This window comes from Elgaria multicarinata, chromosome 23 (genome assembly GCF_023053635.1).
Source record: "Elgaria multicarinata webbii isolate HBS135686 ecotype San Diego chromosome 23, rElgMul1.1.pri, whole genome shotgun sequence".
Classification (NCBI taxonomy): domain Eukaryota; kingdom Metazoa; phylum Chordata; class Lepidosauria; order Squamata; family Anguidae; genus Elgaria; species Elgaria multicarinata.
In genome coordinates, this window is record NC_086193.1 from 5718194 (window position 1) to 5740753 (window position 22560).

General features: G+C 48.7%; 1 protein-coding gene across 17 annotated transcripts in view; it reads right to left on the reverse strand.

Annotated features, from left to right (window-relative positions):
- Positions 1–22560, reverse strand: part of TCF3 (transcription factor 3) — a 133748-nt gene that overhangs the window by 24933 nt on the left and 86255 nt on the right. For all 17 annotated transcript variants that reach the window (XM_063147192.1, XM_063147189.1, XM_063147188.1 and 14 more), the window contains exons 9-15: positions 16505–16607; positions 13766–13905; positions 11758–11884; positions 9256–9314; positions 6336–6414; positions 1946–2019; positions 403–594 (exon numbers count right to left, since the gene is read on the reverse strand). In XM_063147192.1, coding sequence (XP_063003262.1) covers positions 403–594; positions 1946–2019; positions 6336–6414; positions 9256–9314; positions 11758–11884; positions 13766–13905; positions 16505–16607 — 774 coding nt within the window. The remainder of the gene's footprint in view (positions 1–402; positions 595–1945; positions 2020–6335; positions 6415–9255; positions 9315–11757; positions 11885–13765; positions 13906–16504; positions 16608–22560) is intronic.

The following is a 22560-nucleotide window of genomic DNA, read 5'->3' on the forward strand; positions in this document are numbered from 1 at the left end:
CAATGGGGAGCGGTATATAAGTATTCTAAACAAACAAATAAATAAATAAATAAATATGTCGTGTGAACCATGACTTAGCAAGTTGTGTGATCCTTTCCTTATCGTGTTGACTACATAACCACGTTCTAAACAGGCACACTTCTTCTTCTTCTTCTTCTTCTTCTTCTTCTTCTTCTTCTTCTTCTTCTATTTGCTGCAAAGGGATCAGCATCCTAACAATGGCTTATTATTTCTTTTATTTATTTATTTATTTATTTATTTATTTATTTATTACATTTATAGACCGCCCCATAGCCGAAGCTCTCTGGGCAGTTTACAAAAGTTAAAAACAGTGCACATTATTCTTTCATGACAGAGGCAGGGGGGAAGGACTGGCTGAGGCCCACACCGCCCCACGCTTACCAGGTTTGAGTGCCGATTGGCGATCGGCAAGACAGAGGCAGGGGGGAAGGACTGGCTGAGGCTGCCCACGGAGGTGCTGTGCGCAGACGCGGAGGCCAACAAGTCGTGGATCTCCCGGTGGTTGTTCTGGCCCACCGCGTGGCTCCTCAGCACGTGGATGGCTTCATCCAAGTGGTCTTCCATTTTGTTTTGCTGGAGGAAAGAAGGGGAGATGAAACAGAGGATCCTACTCTGGTGTGAGTGTGAGTGTGTGTGTGTTGGGGTTCGATTGCAAGGCCTCCTTTCCCCACTCCCATTGGCAGCAGTTAAGTCATGACAATCTCTGCCTTATTTATTTATTTGAAGTATCACAGTACAGGCCTGGAGAGTTACGTTGACAGAAGACTGCCCGAGCGAAGCAGGGCTTTGCTGTTATCTTCCTCCCAGTTAATTGACCGTTGTTCAACCCTAGACTTGTCCTGCTAGACTTCCAGGCTAAGCACGGAATCCACAACCAGGCAGACTGACTCAGCGGACAGAGGGGATTAAAAGTGTGGATTCAGGATACAAGCAGGGTGATCAAAGGGGTTTCGGCCAGGAGGGAGGGGGGAAGAAGGAGCAAGGATTTTGGTACTTAAACTCTGTGTTTGCTCAATAAACTCATTTGAGTGGCTTTGGTCACTTTAACCCTCAACCCTCAGTGTGTGCGTGAGTATTTACTACATTTATTTATTACTTTTATAGCCCGCATTTTTTCCTCCAAGGAACCCAAGGCGTACATAATCCTCCTCCTCTCCATGTTATCCTCACAACAACAACCCTGTGAGGTAGGCTGGGCTGAGAGTCCGTGACTGGCCCAAAGTCACCCAGTGGGTTTCCATGGCCGAGTGGGGACTCGAACCCGGATCTCCCGACTCCCAGTCCGACACGTTAGCCACTGCGCCACACTGGCACCATTCAGAAGACATTTTAAACCACGGCTTTAACCACTTTGGTTAAGCCTGAAAGCCAGGCTGTGTTCAGAAGACACCTTAAACCGTGGCTTTAACCACGGTGACTAAAGCAAAAAGCCTTATTCACCCTGGTTAAAGCCATGGTTTAAGATATTGGCCTGGTTCAGACCACACGCTAAACCAGGCTGCTTAACCACAAAATGGGTAACAGAATGCTTAAACATGGTTTATGAAGGTCAATGCATTCCGTCCACCATTTTGTGGTTAAGCAGCCTGGTTTAGCGTGTTGTCTGAACCAGGCTAATATCTTAAACCATGGCTTCAAACAGTGTGAATAAGGCTTTTTGCTTTAGTCACTGTGGTTAACGCCACGGTTTAAGGTGTCTTCTGAACACAGCCCGGCTTTCTGGCTTAACCACTGAGGTTAAAGCTGTGGTGTCTTCTGAACGGGGCCACTGTCTTACTGATGGGGGAACCAAGGCTAAGGAAAGGCGTCAGCTACTTAGTCAGCTACTAAGACACTGACGTCTGACATCATGTACAAGGGATGGAGGTCAATAGCCATATCATGGCAGGCAGCAATGGTGCAGGGGAGGTTCAGGGATGCTTACCAATGTATGGAGGGTCCCTTCGTAGCTCGGGGATAAGGCACCCTGTCCACTGGTTCGGGGCCATTGCGAAGAACCTAGGGCAGAAGACAGACGGAGAGTCAGCTCCGGACTAGACGCCTTTCACCACCAAGTGAAACGGCAACACAGCGTGCATCGCCAAATGTCAGTGCTGTAACTGGACTCAGGGCAGAATTCCAGATGCTGCTGCTGCTGCTACTTTCAACATCAGCATCACTCATCAGCGTCATTTTAAGAAGTACACCCCACCTTTAAAAGATAAAATAAAATTCAAGGTGGCTTAGAATATGTCAGTTTGTGGAACGGCTTGCCGGGAGAGATTGGTCAACTTAACAGCCTTCCGGAATTTAAGAAAGCCATAAAGACTGATCTCTTCCGGCAGGCCTATGCAGTGGAATTTTAAGATCATAGAATCATTGAATAGCAGAGTTGGAAGGGGCCTATAAGGCCATCGAGTCCAACCCCCTGCTCCATGCAGGAATCCACCCTAAAGCATCCCTGAGAGATGGTTGTCCAGCTGCCTCTTGAAGGCCTCTAGTGTGGGAGAGGCCACCACCTCCCTAGGTAACTGGTTCCATTGTCGTACTGCTCTAACAGTCAGGAAGTTTTTCCTGATGTCCAGCTGGAATCTGGCTTCCTGTAACTTGAGCCTGTTATTCCGTGTCCTGCACTCTGGGAGGATCGAGAAGAGATCCTGGCCCTCCTCTGTGTGACAACCTTTTAAGTATTTGATGAGTGCTATCATGTCTCCCCTCAATCTTCTCTTCTCCAGGCTAAACATGCCCAGTTCTTTCAGTCTCTCTTCATAGGGCTTTGTTTCCAGACCCCTGATCAACCTGGTTGCCCTCTTCTGAACACGCTCCAGCTTGTCTGCGTCCTTCTTGAATTGTGGAGCCTTTTAATAACGTGCTGCTTATAATAATGTATTAGTTTTAAATGTTTTAACTAGTTTTATGTATTTTAAGGTGTTTGCATTTGTGTTGTAACAATTATTATTATTGTTGTTGTTGTTGTAAAAATAGCCCTTGATGTTATTTCCGTCCAGGGGCGACCTCAGGGACACACAAAGAATAGTCCACGGCTGTTGTGCTGTCAAGTTCTCACTGCTCAGAAGGGCTTGCTCCAATTCCTGCTGCCTCATGTCAAGGGATTCCAATTCCCACCTCCCCTAATCAGCATCACTCAGGGGCTCAATGCGCTCAACTGTGCTAGGCTGTGCTCCCCCAACCATCCTTGCTCTTGCATTGAGCAGGGGGTTGGACTGGATGGCCTTTTAGGTCCCTTCCAACTCTACGATTCTATGATCCAAGCAAGGTGGTGTTCTGGCTTTGCACCCACCATCGGAACGAGCAGAGAATGAAGGACAACGTACAGCACTTGGTATTCAGAGGGAGAATGCCTCTGGACAACCATCTGTCAGGGATGCTTTAGGGTGGATTCCTGCATTGAGCAGGGGGTTGGACTTGATGGCCTTGTAGGCCCCTTCCAACAATGCTATTCTATGATTCTATGATCTGGAGCCATTCGTATGGCCATGGGGAATAATAGCTGTTTATGGACCTCCTCTTCCTCTCCCATGAATTTCTCTAAGCCACTATTGAAGACATCTTGTGGCAGTCACAGACCAATGGTATGTTGTTCAACCAGAATCTACTGCCAACGTTTTTCATTTTTCATCTGTATATGAAAGGAGAGGGGGTGAAAACAAACTTTATCCACCTTATGAAAAGTTGTCCCACAGAGGAGGGCCAGGATCTCTTCTCGATCCTCCCAGAGTGCAGGAGATGGAATAATAGGCTCAAGTTACAGGAAGCCAGATTCTGGCTGGACAGCGGGAAAAAACTTCCTGACTGTTAGAGCAGTACGACAAAACATCAGGAAAGACCTTCAGGACTGTTAGAGCAGTACGACAATGGAATCAGTTACCTAGGGAGGTCGTGGGCTCTCCCACACTAGAGACCTTCAAGAGGCAGCTGGACAGCCATCTGTCAGGGATGCTTTAAGGGTGGATTCCTGCACTGAGCAGGGGGTTGGACTCGATGGCCTTAGAGGACCCTTTCAACTCTACTATGATTTTAGTTTGTAATAAATGATGTTGGTGGAGGGGGGAGAAAAGAGGATGGACCCTCAGATGGGTCAGTTTTCACCAAATAAGCAGAAGTATCCGATGCAGCTGCAAAGCTACAACACAGAGTTCGGAGCACCATATATTTGAACTCTATATGGAAGTGATCTGTTCAAATGCAACTCCTCCATGCAACACTAGATGGAGCCAGCGAATCACAAACTTCAATCCATCGATTCTCTCTCTCCTGATCACCCCAAACTTTGAAAATGGGAGAGAGGAAGATTTAGTAGGCATCAGGGTATTTTCTGTCTCAATCCCCCCAAATCTGGGAGATGTAAAAAAAATAATATAAAAATAAAATTGTTACAAAGTTTCATGCTTAAAGCCAGATCAATAAAGCCTGAGAAATGTGCCATTAAGCATTTCTACGCTCAGAGTTAGCGCCTCAACCATGGAAGAGGCCCAGTATCCAGCCTCCGTACGAGCTGGCAGCTGCCCTCTTGTGAAGTCCGTTCCCTCTGATCCACATTTCTGGGTTCTCCAGGCAAGATCAAGCGCGTAATTGTAGTTTTAAAAGAGTCCAAGGACTGTTGGCATCACAAACGTTTAAGCAGCAGAAGAAAACGTGGTTTTTAGTACGTTCCTTCTGGCGCAATGAAACAGAAGCAAGGTTAAATTTCAATGCAAGAACTGCACAACTCCGGGGTTCACACAACAGGCTAACCCACCCAGGACAGAGAAGAAGCAAGGTTAAATTTCAAGGCAAGAACTGCACCTGGTTTTGCACCTTTATCACTCCTGGGTTCACACAACATGCTAACCCAAGCCCAGGGCGGGTTGTTGTTGGATGGTGGGTTACCACGTTGTCTGAACGCAGTGTGTTTTCCGCAGGGTTGCGCCTTAACTGTGCAGCGTGGTTTGTTAACCATCCTGAACGCCCCAACAACAAGCCATGGGTTCTCAAGGTGGCTTGCTCAAGAAACATAAACCACAGTGCATGGTGAACAAGCCATCCTGCGTTCAGACAATACATTAAACCCAGCCTGCAGGTTTTGTTTTTAGCGTGGGGAGAGAACATGTAAGAATACGCCTTCGTTACATCCTAAGACCGTCCTTATGTTTTCCCTTCTTTTCTTTAAGCACCCAAAGGAACGAAATGGGGCTATTTTTCAGAGTCACGTAGCCAGGATTGAAGGTGAGAGAAAGCTCACCAAATCCACGAGAAGTCATCTTGGGTCGGCAGATCTCTGCGAAGAGGGCGGGGACAAACATAGAATCATAGAAGAGTAGAGTTGGAAGGGGCCTACAAGGCCATCCAGTCCAACCCCCTGCTCAATGCAGGAATCCACCTTAAAGCATCCCTGACAAGTGGTTGTCCAGCTGCCTCTTGAAGGCCTCTAGTGTGGGAGAGCCCACCACCTCCCTAGGTAACTGGTTCCACTGTCACACTGCTCTAACAGTCAGGAAGTTTTTCCTGATGTTTTGTCGTACTGCTCTAACACTCAGGAAGTTTTTCCTGATGTCCAGCCGGAATCTGGCTTCCTGTCACTTGACCCCGTTATTCCGTGTCCTGCACTCTGGGAGGATCGAGAAGAGATCCCGGCCCTCTTCTGTGTGACAACCTTTTAAGTCTTTGAAGAGTGCCATCATGTCTCCCCTGCATCTTCTCTTCTCCAGGCTAAACATGCCCAGTTCTTTCAGTCTCTCTTCATAGGGCTTTGTTTCCAGACCCCTGATCATCCTGGTTGCCCTCCTCTGAACACGCTCCAGCTTGTCTGCGTCCTTCTTGAATTGTGGAGCCCAGAACTGGATGCAATACTCTAGATGAGGCCTAACCAGGGCCGAATAGAGAGGAACCAGTACCTCGCGCGATTTTGGAAGCTATACTTCTATTTATGCAGCCCAAAATAGCATTTGCCTTTCTTGCAGCCACATCGCACTGTTGGCTCATATTCATCTTGCGATATGCAACAATTCCAAGATCCTTCTCGTTCGTAGTATCGCTGAGCCAAACTGCGACATATTATTTTTAAGTGGAAATTTCCCTTTTCTAAAAAGCAGCCTGCACTCTTTTAAAAAGAAAGGGAGCGGTCACAAAGGTCATGTCTCTTTCCGTAGGTGGAGTGAATTTGGACACGGGAAGTGGCACTGGGTGACCTCAGAATGGTTGTCCACCTTTTAAGGACGTCCCTCTTTGGAACGCCAACTTCTCACGCTGGGATTGACCGCTCGGAGCTGCTGTTTTGCTGCAAAGCGCTGCTCTAGCTCTCTCCTCCACACCCTGGCAGAATTTAGCGGGCTTACCTGTTATTCCCTGAGGGGATCCCACCGGTGTGGATGGGTTTGAAGAGAAATTATTGCTAGAGTGATCTGGGGAGTAGATCTGAAAGGGGAAAAAGAAGGGTGGGTTTTGGGAACAGCAGTGAGCGAAAGAATACGATATACTACTACTACTACTAAATTTATTTTTTGTCCGCCTCTCCATTTTGATCAACGACACTAAACGATAAAATACATAGTATTGAATTAAAACATAACATACATTGTTAAAAACATGCTAAAAGCAGGGCTGGCGCTACCGTAGAGGCCACTCAGGCGGCTGCCTAGAGCGCCAAGGTAAGGGGGGCACCTAACGCCACACCCAGAAGCCACTCTGCCACAGCGGCTTTGAGAGGGTGACTTCCGGGCGTGCTGTTCCAAAGCCGTCCCCACCCACCCCAGTATCCTGGCTTTGCTTCGGCTGGGCGGGCGAGATGGCACCCACGTCCAGGTACGCTGGGGTGGGGGTGGGTGAAAGCAGCTCACCTGCCTAGGGCGCAAAATAGTCTGGCACCAGCCCTGCCTAAAAACTTTTTTAAAATATCCTAAAATTCCCCTGGATAGGCCTGCCGGAAGAGATCAGTCTTTACAGCTTTCTTGAATGCTAGTAGACTGTCAAGTTGACGAGTCTCCTCCGGCAGGCCGTTCCACAGTCTGGGAGCAGCAGAAGAGAAGGTCCTCTGGGTAACAGTTGTTAATCTACTTTTTGCTAGCTGAAGGAGATTCTTCCCAGAGGACCTGAGTGTGCGGGGCGGAACAAACGAGAACATTTTCTGGAGCTGCTTCTTACTAATTTTGGATGTATTTCGGGGGACAGAGAAAAGAAGCCCAGGCCGGCTAAAGCAAATGTCCAAAGCTGCTATATCAGTGTATATTAGGGGTGTCCACGGACCCCCCGCTCCGCCCCGCGGGCCGATCCGAAAATTTCGGATCGGCCCGCTCCACGCCGCTCCGCCCATACTCCGCTCCTCTTCGCCGCGGAGCTCCGGCTCCGAATCGGAGCTCCGCAGTGGAGGGGAGTGGCGCCAGGTAGAGCCCGGTAAGGGACCAAGGGGGAGGGGGGCCTTACCTGCCTCCATCCGCGGTCCGTCGGCTTCTTCAATTGAGCCCGCGGTTCAACCAGGAAGTCTGGGCTGCAAGTGCGGCCTAGACTTCCTGGTTGAACCGCGGGCTCAATTGAAGACGCCGACGGACTGCGGATGGACGCAGGTAAGGGAGAGGAGGGGGGGTTTTACCGGGCCCTGCCGCTGTTGCCGCATGGGCGACAGCGACAGTGGCAGGGCCCGGTAAACCCCACTTACCTTTCCGGCGGAGCTCCGGATCGAGGCGAAGGATCCGCCTTCACCTCGATCCTCTTCGCCACGCTCCGCCGGCCCCCCAATCCTCTTCGCCTCCGCCTTAAGGGCAGGCGAAGCCCCCCGCTCCGCTTCTAATTCGCCGGTCCGATTAGAAGCGGAGCACATCCCTAGTGTATATCAGGGAGGAATCTGAGTAACGTCTGGATTCACCACGATGGTTGAAAGGTGCACCAGCCTTCCCTGAACTGCGTGCCCTCTAGATGTATTCGACTAAAACTCCCATTCTCCCCAGGCAGCACAGCTATGCTAGATGTGGACGGTGGGAGTTGTAGTCCAATATATCTGGAAGGCGCCGGGTTGGAGCCAACTGTTTATTTATTTTATTTATTTATTTATTTATTTACATTTATATACCGCCCCACAGCCGAAGCTCTCTGGGCGTTTCACAAAAGCTAAAAACAGTAAACATTAAAAATATACAAAACGTAAAAACCATCAGAGACATGAAAACAGTATACTGTCATTCCCCGTCACACACTCAAATCCAACAGACAATCAGCATTCACTCCAAAACGCCATTCACTCACTCCCCCTCCCAACAGAATTAACTACTTACCAGCTTTACCATGTGAAGTCTAAACAGTATTTACATATCAGTTATTACTGATATGTAAATAATACATATCGTAATAATACTGATATGTAGATATGTAACTGATTATTACATATCAGTTATTTACATATCTAAAGGGACGCCGCTACCGGCATCAACATTTAAACACGTACAAAACGAAGACCTAGGAACAGAAATATCAGTGCAAGGTGAATACACCACAGCAATACACAGGAGTTTCCTTCTGGCACGATGAAAGAGGACAGAGAAGAAGCAAGGTCAAATTTCAATGCAAGAACTGCACCTGGTTTTGCACCTTTATCACTCCTGGGTTCACACAACATGCTAACCCAGCCCAGGGTGGGTTGTTGTTGAATGGTGGGTTATCACGTTGTCTGAACGCAGTGTGTTTTCCGCAAGGTTGCGCCTTAACCGTGCAGCGTGGCTGGTTAGCCACCCCGAACACCCAGACAACAAGCCGTAGGTTCTCAAGGTGGCTTGCTCGAGAAAAATAAACCACAGTGCATGGTTAACAAGCCATCCTGGGTTCAGACAACACGTTAAACCCAGCCTGTTTTTAGCGTGGGGAGAGAACATGTAACAGAATGAATCGTTGCTTCTTCTGCTCACCTCGTGGCCAGAGTTCGTTGTAAAGCAGGGGTGGAGCGCCTCAGTTCCGCATATAACCCTGCCCCATTGCTCTGTCCCCTGGTTATTTGGTAGTTCCTCGTCTCTTGCCTGTTTTTTAGCCAGTTCTAAAAGGCTGAAACGCCTCTAAGGAGGCCAAGTTACGGCACGAAGAGTTTCATGCCAAAACCGGCGGAGGCATTTCGGCCCCGCCCATTTTGCCTTCGGTCCCGCCCACCAGTGGGACGCAGCCCTCAAGAGCGTCTCAGGAATCGAACCCAGCCCCCAGGGTGAAAGCGGAAGAAGCCGAAAGGGCCTAGAGCTTGCAAATCGCTGGGTTTTAGAAGAACGCATTGTCAAGGCTTACCGAAGCTAATGCTTTTCCAAGTGCGTCCCCTGAACTGCCAGCTGTAGTGCCCCGATTACCTGAAGCAGGAGAGGAGGAGAGAAAAAAAGAAGAAAGAAAAACGTAACGCTTGGTGTTAATGGCAGAAATGTGGGGTAAGAAAGCCGCTTAGATCAATTTCATGTCCAGAGGGATACGGCCACCCTTTCACACACCCCAAGAGCCAGAAAGCAGGAGGCCCTCTGCCACACAGTATTTATTTTATTTATTCTTGCCTTTTTTCCTCCAAGGAACCCAAGGCGGCGTAAATAATCCTCCGTTTCATCCTCACAACCGCCACCCTGTGAGGTAGGTTGGGCTGAGAGTCTGCGACTGGCCCAAAGTCACCCGGTGGGTTTCTGAGTGGGGACTCGAACCCAGACCTCCTGACTCCCAGTCTGACATTTTAGCCACTACTGGCTTGCCTTGAAAAATTAAAAAGCTGCTAGTCCTCATGGCTGAACCGGGCATTTATTATTTATTTATTTATTTATTTATATAGCACCATCAATGTACATGGTGCTATACAGAGTAAAACAGTAAAACAGTAAATAGCAAGACCCTGCCGCTTAGGCTTACATTCTAATAAAATCATAATAAAACAATAAGGAGGGGAAGAGAATGCAAACAGGCACATGGGCAGTACCTCCCTAAAAGCCCAGAAGAATTTCAAGAGGGTTGTGCCTGGACCTGTATGCCTCAATTTTTTGATTCCTCCTCCCTGGCAGTGAAGAGGAAGAATTCATGCAAACTAAAAGAACTCATGCACCATTCGCTTCTTTTTATTCTTGATCCAGGCCTTCCTCTCAAAGCAAATTTCGGGGATGTCGGGGTGTGTGTGTGTGTGTTGATGATTCTCCAGCTACCCAACCGATCAGTTCAACATTTCGGCCTTCACACCGTCCCGGAAACCCCCTAATTCCCCCCCCCCAAAAAAAACCCCTCTTATAAACCCACTTGCTCTGCTGAAGTCTGCAGAAATTCAAGGTCACGGGAGGTTTTGGGGAAGGCATTTTTGAGTTGTGGTGGCGGTCCTTAGTTACGGACGTCGCGCTTGCCGGGAAGCCGTGAACAGGAAAGGCGTTTTGTAACAGGTTCACGATGGGGCGAGGGGGATTAGGTTTGAGCCTGGCGCTTCGAAAGACAGGCCCTGGCGTTCCCTAGCTGTGATCTGACGGCCCCGTGCCCTCCTTCCCCCCCCCTTTGATCTGCATTATCTCCTCTTTCTGGATCTCAAGCGATGGCATCTCCCGGACGCATCCCAAATCGCTGCTTTGGAAGGGGGCGTGCGTCCGCGTGGCACCTTCTCCGGAGCCAAGCACTTGTTTCTTTGCCTGCTTCTCCTGAGGAGCAAACGTGTGTGAAGTTCCCCTCCGCCCTCCGAGACCTGTGGGGTTGCGGGGAGGAGGGGAGGGTATAATAAAACCCTGCTTCCAAGCCTACGCGTAATATCCGTGCGAGGGATGGAAGCCTTGCGTCTGACCGTCACAAGGGGAGCAGGAATTACTGCGTACGTTTCCCAGACAGCAGCTTAAAACTAAACAGATCTATTTTCGCCTGCGCGGCTGTGACTGCCTTCAGCCCCCCACCCCACCCTCCCTGCCCAACGAGGGATTAACCTACATGTGTTGGAAAGGGACGGGGAGGATCGCTAAAGGGAAAGACTGGGAATTCACCTGGAACGGGCAAAAACAGAAAATGGGTAGCCAAGGAATTCTGCGTCACTCCTAAGCGCGACGAACTCCCAACGGCACCGCTAAAGGGAAGAACACAGGCTTGAAAGGTGGTCGAAGAATCGTACAGACTGGCCCACGAGACCACATCACGCCCGTCCTTTTCCAGCTTCGTTGGCTGCCAGTCTAGGTCCGGGCCCGATTCAAAGGGCGTTGGACTCGATGGCCTTATAGGCCCCCTTCCAACTCTACTATTCTATGATTCTATGAAAGTGCTGGTATTAACATTTAAAGCGCTAAACGGCTTGGGGCCGGGCTATCTGAAGGAACGCCTCCTCCCATATGGACCTGCCCGGACCCTAAGGTCATCCTCAGGGGTCCTTCTCCGCGAGCCCCTGCCAAAGGAAGTGAGGCAGGTGGCTACCAGGAGCAGGGCCTTTTCTTCTGTGGCACCCCGGCTGTGGAATGAGCTCCCTAAGGAGGTTCGCCTGGCACCTACACTATATTCTTTCAGAGGCCAGCTGAAGACCTTTTGATTCTCTCAGCATTTGAACAGTCTATCAATTCAATTTTAACTTGGCTGTTTTAAAGTTGTATTTTAAAATTCGTATTTCTGCACCGCTGCTGCTTTTATGCTGGTTGTGCTTTCATATTGTATTTTATACTGTTTGTTTTCTACTTCAACGGTTTAAATTTTGGTGAACAGGCCAGGGAGCTTCAGCTATTGGGCGGTATAGAAATGCAATCAATCAATCAATCAATCAAACGAACAAACCCTGAAATCAAACACCAGCCTCAGGAACTAACTTACCCATCACACTCTCCGTCCCGCCGATTGGAGGCGTATGGCTGGACACTCCGTACTGAGTGGAGGCTGAGGAAAACCCAGAGACGGATGGGAGGCCACCGTTGACTTCTCCTGAATGCATCTGATAATTCTAGAAAAGGGCAGAGAAACTCTAGATCATTCTAGAAAAGGGCAGAGAAACTCTAGATAATTCTAGAAAAAGGGCAGATATCTGCTACATGATTCTAGAAAAAAAAGGGCAGATAATTGCTAGATAATTCTAGAAAAGGGGCAGATATTTGCTACATGATTCTAGAAAAAGGCAGACGGATGCTAGATAATTCTAGAAAAAGGGCAGGTAATTGCTAGATGATTCTAGAAAGGGCAGATGAATCCTAGATAATTCTAGAAAAAGGGCAGATAAATTCTAGATAATTCTAGAGAAGGGCAGAGAAATGCTAGATAATGCTAGAAAAAGGGCAGATATTTGCTACATGATTCTAGAAAAAGGGTAGATAATTGCTAGATAATTCTAGAAAAGGCAGATATTTGCTACATGATTCCAGAAAAGGGCAGATGGATGCTAGATAATTCTAGAAAAGGGCAGATAAATTCTAGATAACTTTAGAAATGGCAGGCAGAGAAGCAGCATGTGAAGAACTTAAGATTCATATTCTAAACTCTTGCAGGACTAGAGCTTAAATCCACGGGGAATGGACTGTGGGAATAAACTACAAACCTGCTTGCACAAAATTTCCAGAAATTTTGAAGTCATGGGAGAAAAGCAAAAACAAAATAGGTTCTCTTCTTCTTCTTGGGGGGGGGGTGTGTGTGACAAATATGCAACACTTATTTTGTAGCGTTCTTTACAGTTCTAAAGTCACTTGGCTGCTTTAGGTACTTAAAATGTATAAACGCATCACTTGGTTTGCTCATAAAATTACCATTAATTTTTTTAAAAATATATATATTTAGAAGTAAACTCAGTAAATTTGTGATTATTGTCAGAATGCGGTATTTTAAAATATAATATACCAAACGTGATACTTTCGTGGGTAAACCGAGTTATATGAAATCTATTTTAGGTTCCAGTTTTATGGGCGACCAGGAATTTAAGCAAGTAGTCCCTGAAATATCAAGAAGGACGCAGACAAGCTGGAGCGTGTTCAGAGGAGGGCAACTAGGATGATCAGGGGTCTGGAAACAAAGCCCTATGAAGAGAGACTAAAAGAACTGGGCATGTTTAGCCTGAAGAAGAGAAGATTGAGGGGAGACATGAGAGCACTCTTCAAATACTTAAAAGGTTGTCACACAGAGGAGGGCCAGGATCTCTTCTCGATCCTCCCAGAGTGCAGGACACGGAATAACGGGCTCAAGTTACAGGAAGCCAGATTCCGGCTGGACATCAGGAAAAACTTCCTGACTGTTAGAGCAGTACGACAATGGAACCAGTGACCTAGGGAGGTTGTGGGCTCTCCCACACTAGAGGCCTTCAAGAGGCAGCTGGACAAGCATCTGTCAGGGATGCTTTAGGGTGGATTCCTGCACTGAGCAGAGGGTTGGACTCGATGGCCTTGTAGGCCCCTTCCAACTCTGCTATTCTATGATTCTATGATAAGCCGTTTGTTATTCTTTCAGAGTTTCAGTACCCTGCTTCAGGGTAATTTTATAACGAAAAGCAGGTAATCAAAAAATAATGAATTACCGTCTTTCTTCGATTGTAAGACGCACACTAATTTCAGGACCCCCAACAGAAAAAAAAGCTTTGATTCTAAGACTAATAATCGCACCTGCGATTCTAAGACGCACCCCGTTTTTAGAGATGCTTATATGGGGGGGAAAAGTGCGTCTTAGCATCGAAGAAATACAGTAATACCAATAAACAAATAAAAACAGGAACCAGACATGCGCCATTCAGTGTGACACAAATGCCCCCACCCACACCCACCATGGATGTTTGGGTGTGCATGGATGTATCCATCTGCACGGACCCGGGGTTCCGCCCGCCGCCCCGTGCACCAGCCTCCGTTACCATCCGTTCGTGCTGGTGAAGACCGCTGAAGCTGCCGGATTGTGGGAGTGGGGAGGAAGAAGCACCCAAGATAGATCCGTAGTTGGATTGACTCATGGCGTTGGAGGAACTCCACAGATCCGCAGAGCCGTGAAGCCCGTCTGCAAGGCACAAAGGAGAGAGACACACACACGTTGTCTTTTACGCCCCTTTTTCTTCCCCTTTTTCCACCTGCCGCCCCCCTACTTTTTCTCCTCCATATGCCCCTGCAAAGGTAAACAATGGCAGATAAAAACCATTGACTTTTTTAAAAAAAAAAACCAAAAACGGATTTTTAAAAAATTTAAATCGGTGTTTTTTTTTAATGAAATGCTTTTTGAGGACAAAAATCTATCTAAAGATAGCTTTCTATTTAAGAGACATTATAGTCCAAAGGTTATTCATCATGAAAGAAGAATTCGTTTTTAATTGTGGCGCACGGGGCTGTATATGTTTAAATGCTTGGGTAAATGAATTCCATGAATCCATTCACCATGTCATGCTCTTCTAGAGGTTTCTGTAAGATTATGGGGCAATTTTTCTATCTAGAAGTTATCTAAGGTCCTCCTCCGGGTGCCTACTCCGAGAGAGACTCGGAGTGTGGCAATGAGGGAGAGGGCCTTTTCGGTGGTGGCCCCCCGACTATGGAACGATCTCTCTGACGAGGCTCACCTGGCGCCAACGCTGCTATCTTTCCGGCGCCAGGTTAAGACTTTCCTCTTTGCCCAGGCATATGGCAGCACACCTTAATCACTCATGTTTAGTTTTTTTAACAGTTTTTAATGCTTTATGCGTATATGTTCTGTGTTTTAGAATTTAAAATTTTGTATACTCGTTTTTATCTTAATTTTAGAATGTCTGTAAACCGCCCAGAGAGCCCTGGCTATGGGGGCGGTATAGAAGTGTAATAAATAAATAAATAAATAAATAATCACAGCTGCTTGGTGTTACAGTTCTCAAAACTGTGAATTTGGGTCTGCAGGGATCACAGTCCCGTTGTGCCTTTGCAAATCGATGTACACAGAACTTTACCTCTTAAGTGCGACGTTCCAAAAAATTCAATGAATAGAGTGCACTTTTGGGAAGGGGGAGTCACATGATTAAATCGAGTCTTTCTGAGTAGTGGTATAAATCGTTCTCGTTTGAATATTTGATACTACCACCAAGATCTCCACCTGGGCCCGCGCCCTAGGTTTCAAGGCCCACCGCAGCGGCCCTCCTACTCGTCGCGGCGTAGCCCCCACGGCCCGCATCCCCGGCGATGGCCAGGTATGGGCCCGATGCTCCAGCACCATCCATTTTCAGGGCTAGTTGATTCGGCAGGTGAGTTGTTACACACTCCTTAGCGGATTTTAATCAAATCCACCCTATTTAAAACACTTCTGAGAGCAAGTGAACCTGCAGGGTTAGACCAAAGGGATCCATCCATCCAGCATCCCGTATCCCACAGCAGCTAGCAAGGTGCCTCTGGCTGGTGGAAAACCTCCAGGGGTCAGAGGGTGCGTTCAGTGCAGCGGTGGCTAAAATCTGCAGAGAAACACACGCCTGGTTTCCTTATCTGGACGGAGATAGCCTAGCTGCAGTGATCCATGCTCTGATAACCTCTCGTTTGGATTACTGCAATGCGTTATACGTGGGGCTGCCTTTGAAAACGGTCCGGAAGCTTCAGCTGGTACAAAACAGGGCAGCCCGTTTACTAACAGGGACTGGCTGGCGAGATCACATTACGCCAGTCCTTTTCCAGCTTCATTGGCTGCCAGTCCAGGTCCGGGCCCGATTCAAAGTGCTGGTATTAACATTTAAAGCCCTAAACGGCTTGGGGCCAGGCTATCTGAAGGAACACCTCCTCCCATATGTACCTGCCCGGACCCTAAGGTCATCCACAGGGGTCCTTCTCCATGAGCCCCTGCCAAAGGAAGTTAGGCAGGTGGCTACTAGGAGCAGGGCCTTCTCTGCTGTGGCACCCCGGTTGTGGAATGAGCTCCCCAGAGAGGTACACTTCGAGTACTGTGTACTGGTCTGGTCACCACACCAAAAAATGATATTATAGAGCTGGAAAAAGGGCAGAAAAGGGCAAAATGATTAAGGGGCTGGAACATCTCCCCTACGAGGGAAGGTTACACCAACTGGGATGGTTTAGCTTGGAGAAGAGGAGGCTGAGGGGAGACATGATAGAGGTGTACAAAATTATCCACGGTATGGAGAATGTGAACCGGGAGACATTTTTCTCCCTCTCTCAAAATACTAGAACACAGGGTCATCCCATGAAGGTGATGGGTGGGAGATTCAGGGCAAATAAAAGGAAGGACTTCTTCACATAGTGTATAGTTAAATGATGGAACTCACGACCACAAGATGTAGGGATGGCCACCAATCTGGATGGCTTTAAAAGGGGGTTGGATCAATTCCCGGAGGCGAAGGCTATCCATGGCTGCTAGCCCTGGTAGTTGTGTGCGATCTCCAGTATTTGAGGCAATAAGCCTGTGTGCACCAGTTGCTGGGGAACATGGGCAGGAGGGTGCCGTTGCACCATGTCCTGCTTGTTCATCCCTGGCCGATGGCTGGTTGGACACTGTGTGAACAGAGTGCTGGACTAGATGGACCCTCGGTCGGATCCAGCAAGGCTCTTCTGATGTTCTTACGTTCTTAACAATAATAACAAAACCGCAACTATGACTAATACTCCTCAATAGCTAATTTACCTGGGCCCGGGTTCCCTACCTGGCATGTAGAAGGCTCCAGGATAGACAGTGCTGGGGGGTTTGGAAGGTGTGTAGCCAGCCGGTTCCCTGGTGTATTCATCACCTGAGTTGGGTGGATACACCTGTGCGGGCGAAGACAGAGAAGAAGGATGGAGAATTTACCAACTCAATTTCCACCCTCTACGACTCGACCAGAATTTTCAAGAAGGCCACCACCCCGTTCTTGCTTCCCAAACATAATTTTATTTACATATTCACGGCATTTATATACCCATCTTCCTTTGGCAAGGTCAAAACAAAACGAAACACTTATGCAACAAAAGCAATACCACTTAAAAATAAAAGCCGGAAAGAAAACTCTCAGCCAAAGGTGCCAAGTCCTTTGAACAAGGAAGAGCAAGCCACACGGGCGTCATGATTGCTCTAATTGAGAAAGGCCGTCTTTGGATTTCTTCTAGGGCTGGGCACGGACTCCCCAATTCGCTTCGGATCCTGATTCGGCCCTTCCGAATCGGGACTGATTCGCTTCGGGCCTCCCCCGATTCGCTTTGGATCTGTTTTCGGGAGGTCCGAATCACCCCCGATTTGAGATTCGTTCTTGAATCAACACACGGCCCTAATCTCTTCCCCACCCGTCCAGCCCTTTCCAACCTGGGCCCCTCTGAATGTTTTGCCTACAATTCCCATCATCCCTGCCCATCAATGTTGGCTGATGGGGCTTGAAGGCAACACATCTATGGGACCCCAAGTTGGTGAAGGCTGGGCTAAGGCGACAGAAAATTTAATAAACAAAAAGATACCACTTGATTTTAGAAGGTGAGAGTCAGACACAGTGTAGGGTCAAATCCTCTCCCTGTTGAGTTCGTAGCTGCAATATCTCTCTTGGCCACCTATACTGGTGGCGCTGTAGAGTGCTACTGAATGGGCCGGAGATTGCCCTCTTCTGCTAACTTGCCACAATCATGGAGAAGCAAAGAATCTTCAACTCGGTTTAGTTATTTATATCTCCCCTTTCCCACAAGACATTCAAAGCAACACACACGTTTCTCTGCCACCCCCCCCTTGCGATTCAGTTTGCACAACAACCCTGTAAGGTAGCGACAATAAGTTTCACAGCTGAGGCGGAGATTTGAACTGGGGCACTCCAACACTCTAGCCGTGAAATCACACTGGTTCGCGCTGGGAGTCGTGGCCGGTGTTAACCAAGAGTGAAGTCCCGGAGGATGCTGGAAGAAAAAGGGCGGGGTCTGGTTGGATAGGGCGGAGCCTAACAGTGCCTGCTTGAGGAGCAGGAAGGCAACTGACTGCTCAGAGTGAAATTGAACCCTGCCCGGAAGACAGGCTCAGATGAGCCCTGGAAACCATGAAAGAAACAAGATTAGAACTCATGGGTCGTCTTTTCAGCCTGTACTTAAGACGTTAGTTGAAAAGCTTGGGGATCGAGGCTCAGTGAGGGCAGCAGGCCGCTCGCTGCCGCTACGCCTGTAGCCTACCCCAGGAAAGCACATTCAGACTGCTGAATATGGGTGGGAAGAAACGGAGAGTAAATAAATAAATAAATTCAGCTACAGGCAACTTGGACAGATTGGTGCTAATTGCACAGCAGAAGCGGGTGTGTTTTCCGCAGAAACTCTGCTTCGGAGGCGTGCGAAAGTTCCAATTTCAGCCTGAACGATACTCTCAGAAGAAACTTCTGCTTTGGATACTGGTGGTCCCGGGTTCAGCACTGGGCATGATCAGCCGGCAGGTGAGACGTGTTGGACGGCAACTTTGGCCCAGCCGGCTGGGAATTACGGGAGTTGTAGTCCAACACATCAGGAGGGCATCAAGACCTCCGGTTGCCGCAGGCTGAAATAGTGTGTCCTGGGGCGAGGCTGCTTCAGTCGGTGTCCTGAGAGCCGAAACGACTCAAAGAAAGGACCGAAAGAAACTGATGTCGACGCAGGGCCTGAGAGTTTCAAAATGAGCTTGCCAAAAACGGTTCTCACGCCTGCAAAAAACGACATGGGGGTTTCGGATCGATTTGCGTAACGTGGAGGGGTGGGGTGCAGACGGCGGTGGGGTGTGTGTGGGGGGAGAGACGCTTGCATTTCGGCCAAACGTTTGCGAGGATTTTGCCGGCCTTCCTCCGTGCGGGCCAAAGCCCCTTCCAATGACCTTCGCTTTGATCCAACGCGATTCCTTTCCGAAGCGTGATCGAAGTGGGAGTAACCCAGGCAAGCTGCACTCACACCCCCAAATCTTTCCCCTCTGCAACGTGTGTGAATGGAGAGAGAGAGAGAGAGAGAGGGTTGTGTGGTGGTACTGGAGCAAAACATGGGGGTGGGATAGAGAGCGGAGGGGGGAGCAACGGGGGGGGGGAGCGACGGGAGGGGGAGCGTGCTGGAGAGACTCGGGGAGGCAGAGCGGGGGAATGAAGCCGGCTACAAAGAATAAGAAATCCAGTAAATTGCCTTTCCCTATAATTTGATTAAATAGCAGGAGCCAGGGCTGAGACTCGAGCGAAGCAGGAATAATAGCCGTGCGCCATCTGCCAGCGTTTGGCACGCGGCCAGTTCTCCAGGCAGCTGTGTGGAGCTGGGAGGGGGAGGATGGGAGACAAAAAGGGGGGTGGGGGCAGGGAATCGGTGCGGGGGGGGGGGAGAGAGCGGCTTAAAAAAAAAAAACCCGGAGAAACACACGTCGCACAAAACCCTGAGAATGGAAACGGCAACAATTGAAGGAGCCCCGAAATGTCTCACGTCCCATCGCCCCTGCAAATGTGACCTGACCCCCCCCCCCCCGGCTAGAAATGCATTTTTAGTTTCTATGCATTTTGGTCCCGAACTGAGGTGCCTTCTGGGTTGGCCTTTTTAACAACCGTCTTTCAAAGGCTGGGGGGGGATGGGACGCGAAGGAGCGACACGATTTGGCTAAATTCCAGGGGGGGGGGAAGAGTCAGCAGGGTGGGGCTTGCGGGTTTCATTAAGCCCCCCCTCCGCTCACACACACACACACACACACGCAGCATGACAACATCAGCGTCAAGGCATTTCATTCATTTGCCGTTTGCTCCAATGGTGGCCGAAAGACCACCGTACTTATGGCAAAGCCATTGCTTTGGGGGGGGGGGGAAAGACATGGCAGGCCAGCGGAAGGGGGGGAGCCTTAAAATAAAAGGGGGGGAGGGGATACACATAAACCAGGTGTGTCGGCCCACGTGCCTCCCATAAATGCGAGTTTATGGGGAGAACAGGGAGGGGGAGGTATTAAGGATGTGAAGAAAAAAAAACCACACAGAACTTGCCTGTTTTAAGGTGAAACGAAAAGGAAAGAAGAAGAAAGAATAAAAAGGAAGTTTTGGCTTGCAACCACCAAGCCTCCCCCAAGGGAAATGTGTTCCCCCCCCTCCTTTCCTGTTAATCCGTCCGTGCGCTGATGTTTTATTGTTTTCCGATTTTAAAAGAACTTGTTGGAAGTTGGCGTTTGAAAAGCAAACGTCCATTTCCTCGTGCTGCTCTCCCCCCAAATTGCACTTCGGTGTAGGGGCGGCAAAGCCACACCGGGGGGGGGGGGAATCCTTCAATCTCTCGCTCCTCCTGACATCTCCGCACCCCCTCCCTCCGACCCCGAAAGATGAGTGAATTTGAGCTATGGGGCGAGAAGGGGATGGGGGGGGCAGAGAGAAAACGGAATTTGCCGAGCTCTGAAAAGGTTTGGAAAGAAAGGGTGAAGCTTGCATCCTGCAGGTCGTGGAATGGGTCCTGAAACGGAGAAATGGCGGCCACCCAACAGCGGGGTCAAAACCGAGACGCCTTGAAAAAAGGGGGCCAATCCTATATCCTCCAGCCAACCTTCAACAGGAAACGCTAAATCAAAACGCAGCTCCCTTGGCCGGTTGCGATTCCGACTTTACGCCTCTGTCAGCAAAAAAGGAAAAAAAGAGAGGACCCCTGAGACACTCCACCTCCTCTCCCAGGTCCTACAGATGAGATCGCTTCCTGCGTTTCAAAACTGCTCACCTGGAGAGAAAAAGGGGGGAGCTGTCCCCCGCCCCCAAATAAAAAGGAATTCAGATCTCGGCGTTCCAGCTTAAAGGCGTAAACCTCATTACGCAAATTCAAAACCAAATGAAAATACAGGCGTTTCACTTTTGGCTGGCGAAAGGCGTCCCAAGGCAAAAGCCGACGGGACATTTTTTGGGGGATTGGGGGGACGGCAAAACTTGAAGCTGGGGAGTCACCCTCCACCACAAGACAGAGACGGGGAAAAGTTAGGGGGAGAAAGAGGCTGAATGGAGAACTCCGGGTTAGGAAAGGGAATATTCATAGCGATAATAATATCTGAAAATCAATACGATTTAATGTTAATAAAATTTTGCAAAGTTGCAAGTGTAGTATGGTTTAGTATTCACAGCGCGCTTGTTATGATGAGAACAAACTCCCAAGAATTCCTCAAGCAGCACAGGAAGACGAACAGGGATATGGAATTACACTTCTTGGGAATCTCAACTTCCATTTCATTTCAAGGTTGCTAGTCCCTATGACCGAGAAGCTCTGATCGAAAGCGGTTTGGCCGATGCCTGGCAAGATTTCAGAAGCCAGTGTGGTGGCTGAAGTTGGACAGAGGGAATGGGGCGGGGGGCAGTTTCAGGCCCTTTATAACTCCGCGACCAAGCACAGTCACAATGATATTATTTATGGAAAGAAAACGGTGCGCATTTGTGTAATTTATGCAGATGAGGAATTCAGCCGTTCCAGGATGTTGACTGCTTCAGGGTCCAATGGGATTGCAAGAGAGGAAAGGATGGAAGACCATGGTTCTATACTATACTACATTTTTATAATACTAAAATAAATAACCAAAGCAGCTTACAATAAACGAATACACAAGGTAACAAAACAAGATTAAAAACATGAATCCATTAAGAGACTTTTATAGGATAGGAGTGGGGTGGGACGAAATTCACTTATTCCAACCTGTCTTAAAATACAGGCACAGCATCAGATGACATGCTAAACCACGCTGGGTAAGCATTTTGAGCTAAACATGATGGCTTAGCCTGTCGTGTGACCCATTCCCAACCATGGTGGCTCCATAACCACGGTTTAAACACACTCACTAACCGTTGGCTGCAAAGGGGTTAGCAGCCTAACCATGGCTTAGTGTGTCGTGTGAACCATTCCTAACCATGGTGGCTCCATAACCATGGTTTAAACACACTCACTAATCATTTGCTGCAACGGGGTTAGCGGCCTAACTATGGCTTAGCCTGTCGTGTGAACCATTCCTAACCATGGTGGCTCCATAACCACGGTTTAAACACGCTCACTAACCATTTCTTGCAACGGGGTTAGCGTCCTAACCATGGCTTAGCGTGTCGTGTGAACCATTCCTAACCATGGTGGCTCCATAACCACGGTTTAAACACGCTCACTAACCGTTTCTTGCAACGGGGTTAGCGTCCTAACCATGGCTTAGCCTGTCGTGTGAACCATTCCTAACCATGGTGGCTCCATAACCACGGTTTAAACACGCTCACTAACCGTTCGCTGTAACGGGGTTAGCAGTCTAACCATGGCTTAGCGTGTTGTGTGAACCATTCCTAACCATGGTGGCTCCATAACCACGGTTTAAACACATTCACTAACCGTTGGCTGCAAAGGGGTTAGCAGCCTAACCATGGCTTAGCGTGTCGTGTGAACCATTCCTAACCATGGTGGCTCCATAACCATGGTTTAAACACACTCACTAAGCATTTGCTGCAACGGGGTTAGCGGCCTAACTATGGCTTAGCCTGTCGTGTGAACCATTCCTAACCATGTTGGCTCCATAACCACGGTTTAAACACGCTCACTAACCATTTGCTGCAACGGGGTTAGCATCCTAACCATGACTTAGCATGTCATGTGAACCATTCCTAACCATGGTGGCTCCATAACCATGGTTTAAACATGCTCACGAACCGTTTGCTGCAAAGGGGTTAGCGGCCTAACCATGGCTTAGTGTGTCACGTGAACCATTCCTAACCATGGTGGCTCCATAACCACGGTTTAAACACACGCACTAACCGTTTGCTGCAAAGGGGTTAGCGGC